Source organism: Chenopodium album, chromosome 16, assembly GCF_948465745.1.
Source record: "Chenopodium album chromosome 16, dcCheAlbu1.1, whole genome shotgun sequence".
NCBI lineage: Eukaryota > Viridiplantae > Streptophyta > Magnoliopsida > Caryophyllales > Amaranthaceae > Chenopodium > Chenopodium album.
Genome location: NC_137849.1, coordinates 36,706,704 through 36,716,684, shown reverse-complemented (window position 1 = coordinate 36,716,684; position 9,981 = coordinate 36,706,704). Strand labels below are relative to the sequence as shown.

Here is a 9,981-nt window from a genome sequence, read left to right as displayed (position 1 = left end):
GGGATTAATTGTCTCTCCACTTTAATTTAAACAAGACACTCCTCATGAAGCAGGTTTGGAGATTTGTCACATACCCGTAACTACTTGTTTAAAAAATTTATTGTGCTTGCATGACCTTCCTCTCTAACTCTCAAAAGAATACACCTAGATTCACGGGTTGTAATTCTTTTGTGTAATACTCTGAATTTTTGAGTGTTTTTAATAATAGTTTGTCTTTCGATATTTATCTTTACTTCAATAAATTTTGAAAAAGATATGGTAAACTAATAAATTTTAAGAAATTATCTTTGTGAATTGGTAAAAAGGTTCTTATCGTTGGTAATCATGAATTATTGTATTAAGTTACTCATGACATTAATAAGATTTTTTTTTTCTTCGTATAAAATGTTTAATTATATTTTGTTTTTTTAAGAATGAAATAATTTAAGTAAAAAAAAAATCACCCTTATTTTTTATCCTCCAGCTAGGCCCCTTTCACTGCCAGCCCCCCTTCCCCGTTGGCCCTTGGCCCACGCTTCCCCGTCGGCGCCAAATGCCCCTCGCCAAAGACCCCCACCTTGACACCCCCCAACCCCACCATGCCCAACAATCTTCCCTAAAGTAGACCCATACAACGACATTTCCTCTTTTTTTGCTTTGTTGTTGAGTTATCTCTCCTCGTAATTCGCACCCATTTTCCCAAACCGCTCCATTTGAGAAAATATTCAAAGAATTCAACTATTTCTTGAGGAAATGTGAGATAGACAGTGGGGATTTCTGTTAAACTTTTTAAAAGGTTAAAAAACTCTGTGTATCAAATTTGAAAATGTAATTATGCGACGGGGGGAATATGACTCTGGAAAGAGCAGAAACTAGAGAAGGCGGGCTCCCAAAAATCAAGTTCGAGAGTAGCAAAAATACCGCCTAGCCCTCTCACCCTCTCTCCTAGAACTCGCTCTATTTCGCTCAACACACCGCACTCTCGTCTCAAAGCCCTACCTTTCTCTCTCCTCCGACCACCATCGAGCACCCGCATCCTCCGCATACAACGGCGACGTCAAGCAAGGTTAACTTCCTTTTCTCTCTCTTCTTTTAGTTATGGAATGTAGTGTTTTGCGTGACCCTTTTCCCCCAACAATCTTCTCTTTTGATGATTCTTCTTCATTGCAAATTTCATCCCCATGTAAGAAAAGAAAGACAAATTCGGTTCAATATGATGGGTATTTCCCAATTTTTCGATCTTCGGATTATTATACTGAACCTTCATTGAAGGAATTAGCTGAATTTGAGGGAATTAATCCTGGGTATTGTAGAAAAATTAGGGATTTTGTTGTTGGGAGGGTGGGGTTTGGGAGTGTTAAGTTTTTGGGGGAGACTGATGTTAGAGGGTTGGATTTGGTTGATATTGTTAAGTTTAATAGGAATGAAGTTGTTGTTTATGAAGATGAGAGTGGAAAGCCTCCTGTTGGGGAAGGGTTGAATAAACCTGCTGTTGTTACATTGTTTTTAAAGTTTGGAATGCCGGGTTTCGATCGTTATAGGTTTTGTAGGGTTGTTGATAGGTTGAGAGCTAGTGCTGATAGGCAGGGAGCGGAGTTTATTTCGTATGAACCGACGAATGGGGAGTGGAAGTTTTCGGTTCGGCATTTTAGTCGATTTGGGTTGAGTTTGGATGATGAGGATGACATTGTGATGGATGACGCGGATGTGGACCCAGGTGAGGATTCTGTTAGGATGAATGATGGTGTTGGTGTAGGTGAGGATCATGGTTTTGGTAGTGATGGGTTTGATATGGGTGAGAATAGTGCTGAACTTTCTCACTCACTTCCTGCTCATCTTGGACTTGATCCTGCACGAATGAAGGAGATGAGAATGTTGATGTTTTCTGGTGAAGGTGATGAGGATGATAGTTATGATGAGATTCCTTCTCGTGAAAAACAAGCAACTTATGGAGAAAAGTTTCCTTTATATAATTCAGGGTTTAAGGTTAATTATAAACCGAGTCCTCCCCCTCCTAGGAAGACTCCAGTACCTTTGCTTGAGTACAAGTCTAACAGTTTTGATGTGAATGCTCCTGGGACACTTGTACTAGCACAACAACATAAAGGATCACCTATGAGGGTGATTAAACCGGAAGGATTTAAACTGGAGTATACAAAGGAGACACCTGTATCTGGTTATCATTCACGAAATATAGTTGATGCAGGATTGTTTATGGGTCGATCATTTCGTGTTGGATGGGGACCTAATGGTCTCCTTGTTCATAGTGGTGTGCCTGTCAGCAGTAATGACGGCCGAGGAGTATTATCTTCTGTAATTACTCTTGAAAAGGTTGCAATAGACAGGGTCACTAGGGATGAAACTAATGAAGTGAAAAAGGATGCTGTTGATTCACTTTTTAAATCTCCATTGGATCTACACAGGTCTTTGGATCATAGAATACTTGAAGTTGAAGTTGGATCCTTCAAATTAAGCCTCCAAAAGGTTATATGTGATCGTCTAGCTCTCTCAGACATATGTCGGCGCTATATAGAAGTAGTTGAGAAGCAACTCGAGGTTCCTGGCACGTTGCCATCTGTTCGTATGTCAATGATGCACCAAGTGATTGTATGGGAGCTGATTAAGGTCCTTTTTTCTGAAAGGGAGACCAGTGGGCAGACTGTGTTTGGAGTAGATGACCCTGAGGAAGATATGATGCTGGATGGAAAAGCCAGTCGCTCAGATATTGATCCTGAAGCACTCCCTTTGATGCGAAGGGCAGAGTTTAGTTATTGGTTGCAAGAGAGTGTGTACCACCGGGTGCAAGAAGACCTGGGCTGCTTGAGTGAGTCTGATGATTTGGAACAGATATTTCTTTTCCTGACTGGGCGACAGTTGGATGCAGCTGTTGAATTGGCTGCTTGTAGGGGGGATGTGAGGCTAGCCTGTTTACTTGGAGAGGCTGGTGGGTCTATGGTAAATCGTTCTGATATAGCTCAACAGTTGGAGGTGTGGAGAATTAATGGTATGGACTTTAATTTTATTGAGAAGGACAGGGTACAGCTTTTTGAATTGCTTTCGGGTAATATTCACAATGCTTTGGCTGGAAAAAGCATTGACTGGAAAAGGTTCTTGGGTTTGTTGATGTGGTATGAATTACCACCAGGCACTGCCTTACCTGCTGTTTTTCACACTTATCAACATCTTCTTACTAAAGGAAAGGCTCCATATCCTGTTCCAGTTTATATTGATGAGGGACCAGTTGAGGAGACTGTTAACGTTGCCCCAGAGGGACGGTATGACCTTGCTTATTATCTGATGCTGCTTCATGCTTGTGAAGATGGTAAATTCGATGGCCTGAAATCTATGTTCAGTGCTTTTGCATCAACCAATGATCCACTTGACTACCATATGATCTGGCATCAGCGTGGAATTCTTGAAGCAATTGGTGCCTTTAGTTCTAGTGATCTCCATATTCTTGATATGGCATATGTTTCCCAACTTCTTTGTCTAGGGAAATGCCATTGGGCCATCTATGTTGTCCTCCACATGCCTTATTGTGAAGATTTTCCCTATCTCCACTCTACAGTTATTCGGGAAATCTTGTTCCAATATTGTGATACCTGGAGTTCGCAAGAGGAGCAGCGCCAATTTATTGAGGAGCTGGGTATTCCATCGCAGTGGTTGCACGAGGCTATGGTACATTTTTTATTTCTCTACTCCACATTTTATGTCCATTTAACTGACTATTGTTATTCCATATCATGTGTAATGTTAATGTACTATACAATACTAGTATTTGTCAGTTTAAATTACTAATGCCTATATTATATGCCACTTTTGAACACCATTTTTATTATTAATAACTTCTAATTATAGAGAATTATCTTGAAGTGCTCATATTTTGGAACCGAGGGGGTTTTGTTTAAATTTTCTTATTGGAAGCCTTCTTTTGCTCTCCTCTATTATATTTTCATGAGGCTAGTATCTATGAATGGAAGATATTTATGATTTGATACTCCAAAATTTTGTGTGACTTGTCCTTGTTGAGTACCAGCAATTTTGAAAAATTGTTCCATTCTTATAATAGGCTATTTGATTCAAGAATGGGAAAAGGCAAGAAGTTCAAAGAGGGAGGAGAGGAAATGAATGAAAACCTTTCAATTACCCATTTTGTTTGGTTGGGCAAAGGGTTTTGATTCCTATACAAATATTTGGTGAAAATTCCCTAGGAAATGTTTTTATTGTTATTATTATTATTATTATTATTATTATTATTATTATTACTATTTTTTTATTATTATTTTTTATTTTATTTTATTTATATGTAATATGCATGGAATGCTCCAAAATGAGGCATAACCAGTTTCTTTTATTTTCAGAACTTAATTCCATAATTCTTGAGATCCTATTCTAGACTTTCACACACTGCCCTGATCTCCCAAGATAATATGGATAAGAATGAGACAAACTCATGGAAACATGTGCATAAAGAACCATGCTTTCACTAATTTTCATTTCATACACACATCTATGGGTTGCATTCAGGCTGACATTGACAAAATCATAAGCAGACACTTTCACTTATTATACAAGCACTGTTATATTCCCTCATACTGAGGCAAGTACAAAAGATACCGTCTCCACTTGCTAAAGCAGTGATTTGATTAGATGTATTCTTGCACCTTACATTTTAGCTTTATGTTAGGGTTTGAGGTTTGACTAATATTACTATCCTCTTATTTAAAAATAAGCATGTGTTATTTTTAACCTTATATACCTTCAATCATTGTTTTAAAAGCAACTCCTTTCTATGTTGCTCTACTTTTCCTCCTCTGAGTGTTTATATTTTGTATTCATTATAGGCTGTGTATTTTCAATACTACGGTGATATGTCAAATGCTCTAGAACACTACATTCAAAGTGCAAAGTGGCAGAAAGCTCATTCAGTTTTCATTACATCAGTTGTCCATTCTTTATTTTTGTCAGGTAATATATTTATTCCTCAATCAGATGTATGCTTGGTATAGTTATGCATGTGTTCTTGCTGAATTAGTCATTAGGATTCACTAATGATGTTAGAATTGCTGTTAATACCATCTTTGTTTGTAACAATCACTGAGGCTGCTGTTATTCATATATTTTTGGTAAGCTGTGGTTTAGCTGTGTGAGACTTAGATCTCATTAGTCATTACCTTAACTTTTGCATGAGCAATAACTGTCTTAAGGTCACATCAGTATCCTGGCTCACCACTCTCACTGTTGTTAGTGTATTGGGCTGATAGATTAAATTTACTGTTATATTCTGTACTGCATAGTTGTCACAATCATACTTCGTCATGTTTCTTTTGCACTTGTGAGATTTTGGCCGAGTTGTGAGATTTTGTTACCATGCTAGGGCCTAGAAGTAATTTGAAAGTACCTCCCCTCTATCGCTTAGCTTTGCATTCTTTCATAATTTTTTTTTGTCCTTTTTTTGGTAGTGCGTTTGAGATTTATTGTGGTTTTCGAAACAATCTTCTTTGGGCATTTTTCACATTATGCGGTGTTTGGAAACTGAAGCATGTATGAGAGGTTGTAACGTTGGGTTCTGACATTTGCGTGCTTTATTGGTAGATTCAAATTTAAGTGGAGGAAAAGGGAATGAGAAATCAAAGTTGATGATCTTCATTTTAAATCCTGTATTTCTGTATCATGTTACGCTGTCTCCTTTTCTCATTCACAACCTTATAGAACAAACTCAAGTTGTTATTTGACACATATTTTCTCTCTATAAGTATTTACTAAATTACTAGTAGTTACATCAAATCTTCCAAATCATTCCTTGACTGGTCCTGTGCTGCTTCAGTTACTTTGTTAATAGATCTTTGCTGAGTTTGCTCTCTGGCTTTTAAATATGAAGTATATTTGCAATCCCTGAGTAATCTCTTGCTCCTTAATTCCTATATGACGAACTTTATAAAAGTTTTACACATTCTATCTATATTTCATCTTGTCCTCCTCTTTTTCAGATCTTTCGTTTAAAGATTTTATACGGTGTCTCATCTGTATCAACAAGTCAGTGCTGAATAGTCTCTTAGTATCTAACCTTTATATAACCTGATTTATACTAGTTCCTTACATGTGTTATCAAATTCCAAATCCTTCATGCACTGTCTTGCAACGGACTAGCGTGATACGAATAAGAAAAAAAAATAGTCGTCGGAAGGTTGTTTGATTGATAAAGATTAAAGCTTGCGTAAAACGTCAATTGCTTTAGGCCATTACTCTCCAAGTTCTTAATACAAATTTCTGAATATCTCTCCCCTAAAGGGCTTACAATATTTATACTACTACTACAGCTAAGTGACTTGGCCTAATGCCTTAATTGCTCTATCTACTCTTCTTGTCTTCTTCCGAATTACCCCAGTAAAAGGCTAATAAGCCAAGGAAGCCCCTGCAGCTTTTAAGGAGCTGTTGCTAGGCCATGTATGGGAAAGTGCTGCTATTGCCCTGCTTGCTCTGCTGCCTTGGTCTCCTTCTGTAGGTTATGGTGATTGGTGGTTGATGCATTGCATGTCTCCAAGATTGGGAGTCAGATGTTTGACTGTAAATCTGATACATTTTATAGCCTTTCAAGGCCTCACTGCCATCACCTCCTTGTAATATGTCTGGAGCAAATCTGAACTGATATCTTTACTTGGGCTCTCTCTTCCAAAAGACTGGTAAATTGAAACAACATTTTATAATACGACCTTGTGGATCTCTATTGTCCTTTCCCCTTAAGTAGTTAGATGTATATTTGATTGAAATACCTTTAGCTCAAGTTCTCTAAGAAATTGGTCTGAGATGATCCTATGGATTGATCACGTTGACTAGGAGTATATAACAATTAATAAAGGGTAATGATGTTAAAACCCTTTAATAAGCATTTAACACATTTCCTATGATGGTGTTAATTTAGGATTGCATGACTAAATCATGCAACTTATTTCTTGACTTTGCTAAATATATCCATTTTTTGCTCTTTATTTCCATTATTGAAGGCATTACATGTGCAGCAATAAGGTTGGAATGTGTATGGAGCAAGAAAGAAATATAGGCACGTTGTGATTCATTTTTCTTGCTTGTTCTTTGTGTCATCTTCTTGGTACAAATGACCAAAATAACTTATTTATATACCTTGTCTTTTTGGACCTATTGTTAATGGTATAGGGTTATACCTTACACTTTTCATTTCTTCTCTCTCTCTCTCTCTTTTTTTTTTTCCTCTTTTTTTCTTTTCTTTTCCCGTGCTTGTGTGTAATATAACTTATAAGTTTATGGGGAATTGTAAATATCTGGTCAACCTTGTGGATTATTAGTGATAGTAGAGCTTAGTGGGTGTTTGGTTAGCAGGTTTCAAGTATGAGGTATAGGGTTGGAATGAGTAAATCCCATGCTTAATGTTTGTTTTAGAAAAAAAATCTAATTTTTAAATCCATACCTTAAACCCACAAGGTATGGGTTTTACAAACCCAAGGGGGAGTTGGTATGGCTCATACCAACCTCTAGGTATCAAATAAAAAGGAAAATTCCATTCTTGAAGAACAAGCAAACACTAGGTACTAAGAATTAAGTTCCAACCCTTTACCATCCTAATTTCATTCCTAATTGCTAATCCATACTACTTTGTGAAACCAAACGCCCCCTTATTGTAATTTTGTCAAAATTTTCTTGGACTACGAAGTGTAGAACAACACATGGAGGTAAGATTTCTCCGAAACAAAGACTAGGCTTTGAACAGATTCTGTACTGGCTATATTTTAGGTAATTAAATTATCATATATTCTATTGACACGGCTGACATCTTACCTTTAGATCTTGAATATGTTGGTGGACTGGTGGCCCATTAGAGAAGATGGTGATGGTGATGATGGTGGTGGTGGTAGTAGTGGTGCAGGTGCAGGTGCAGGTGGACTTGGTCACTGTTATTGGTATTGACAATGGAGATCATCAGATCAACAATGATGGGAGAAGGTGAGGAGAAAGAATAGGCGAAAGTAAAGATGTGAAAAGCAGAGTGATAACCTTTAACTGATGGGTATAATGGTAATTTTCTTATAAATATATTTACTAAATAGGGAAATGGTGCAACTATTTTGATGTATCCGTTTTAGGAATATGGTGTAATTCTTTATGAACATAGGAAATAGCAGAAAGCATAATGAGTCCAAAGCTAATGCGACCATGAAAGTTTTGCTTTTCAGGTTTCAGCAGCTCGTAACTGCGAGTGTGCCACCTTATATTTCCACTTTAACGTTTGATATTTAAAGTTAGACTCAATCGATCTTATGATTCTTATCACTTTGTTGCATGATTACATTGTTGATGATATCACATTGTGTCTCTTACTATAAATATTTGAATTAGCATAACTTTACGGACTTCTTGGAAGCCTTTCCTACATATTGCGTCGCTTTTACTAATTGTTCCAAAACTGAACTTGTGGACTGATTCACAACTTGGTATAGTTGTCTTGGCAATGTTAGAGCTAATGATTATAGTGGCTTTACTTAAATGCAGCCAAAAACTCTGAAATATGGAGATTGGCAACTTCAATGGAGGATCACAAGTCGGAGATTGAAGACTGGGACTTGGGAGCTGGAATTTATATCTCATTTTATCTATTAAGAAGCTCTCTGCAGGGTGCTGATGATGATATAAACAAATTGGTAAGTATATTCTCCTACATTATGATCTCTGTGGATACTTGGATCGTATTCAGCTCAACTTGTTATGGCTATTTTGTATCTTGAACTTGTAAAAGGTCATTTTCATAAATAGTCTTGGGAAGGGAGAAGCATGTTATATTATGGCTTAATTGTCTCAGCAGCTTTAGCAACAAAATCATAAAGACTGTTGTGCTTAAATGTGTACTATATTTTTTAGGATTCTCTTGAGAGTAAGGACGCAGCTTGTAGGGAGTTCTTTGATTGCCTGAACAAGTCTCTAGAAGTACTGGAAAGCAAACTACCTACGGATGCAAGGTATGCATATTTTTGTGTTAGCTGATTTGTTATTCTCTGGATCTTTTAATGTTATGTTGTAATTGTTTATCTTCTTTTGTTAGTTATTGTTACATGCATTGTACTGCTGCAAGGGAAAAAAATGATGCTCCATATTTTATTTTCGATACAGTCCTTTTATAATGCTAGTACAAAAATTTAATGTTCAATGACGATTTTTTATTTATTTTTTTAGGGTGGCCTATTCAAAGATGTCAGAGGAGATATGCAGTTTACTAGTGTCTGATAGTGGAGAAGATTCAACACGTGAGACTCAGTTGAGCTGCTTTGACACCATAGCTGTTGCCCCAATCCCTGAAGATCTCCGTTCTTGTCATCTGCAGGAAGCAGTGTCACTTTTCACCACTTTTCTTTCAGAAACAACTACCTAACTCTTTCCAGGCTCGAAAATTACTGATTGATACACAAAATGCTCACTCCACCTACAAAGAAGCAATATTTAGAATTGCTGGGGAAGATAAAGGGTTGTGTGTTGAACAAACATTGGAAGTGTTGATGAAATTTGGGGTTCAATTGAGATGCATTACAAATCTTGAAAGCCTTGGTTGAAGAGCATTCCTGAAGTTTAGTTGGTTTGGTCTTTCTCCTTTAATTTACTTATGGTTAGGTTTTTTTAACAATGGTTTAGTAGATTGATGTGTAAAATGGATTAAATTGCCAATTTTGATAATTTAATTTGTACAGAATGTATTTATATGGTTGAGGCCATGTTTAAATCTGAGATGTTGAAATAATTACAGATTTTTTTTTAACGGGGCCAGTTACTTATTTACATACTCTTACAATGTCACATACAGTTGTAATTACACCCTTTTATATTACAATGCTTCATATATGATCACGTGGAGAGAAATGCACGGGAAGAATATTAAAGATGTAGAGGATGTAAAATTATACTTACGCGTATGTAGGATGGATTTCAAAAGAAAGGATGTTTATAGCTATTCTATCATGAGAGATAATAACATTGCCCCCT

At 36.8% G+C, this 9,981-nt stretch overlaps 1 protein-coding gene across 1 annotated transcript; it reads left to right on the top strand.

Annotated features, from left to right (window-relative positions):
- The first annotated feature begins 880 nt into the window (after nucleotides 1–880).
- Nucleotides 881–9,773, top strand: LOC145586431 (nuclear pore complex protein NUP96-like). The gene is made up of 5 exons (XM_081643272.1): nucleotides 881–3,657; nucleotides 4,824–4,947; nucleotides 8,503–8,651; nucleotides 8,869–8,966; nucleotides 9,181–9,773. The coding sequence occupies exons 1-5, from the start codon at nucleotides 1,078–1,080 to the stop codon at nucleotides 9,374–9,376; spliced, it is 3,147 nt and encodes a 1,048-aa protein (XP_081499398.1). The 5' UTR covers nucleotides 881–1,077; the 3' UTR covers nucleotides 9,377–9,773.
- The last annotated feature ends 208 nt before the right edge of the window (nucleotides 9,774–9,981 follow it).

What these genes read in the sequence shown, in the direction of transcription:
- LOC145586431 (XM_081643272.1), top strand. Translation starts at nt 1,078, where the DNA reads ATGGAATGTAGTGTTTTGCGTGACCCTTTTCCCCCAACAATCTTCTCT. An exon ending in CCATTCTTTATTTTTGTCAG is followed by an intron (nt 4,948 to 8,502) that starts GTAATATATTTA and finishes ACTTAAATGCAG; the next exon opens with CCAAAAACTCTGAAATATGG. An exon ending in AAACTACCTACGGATGCAAG is followed by an intron (nt 8,967 to 9,180) that starts GTATGCATATTT and finishes TTATTTTTTTAG; the next exon opens with GGTGGCCTATTCAAAGATGT.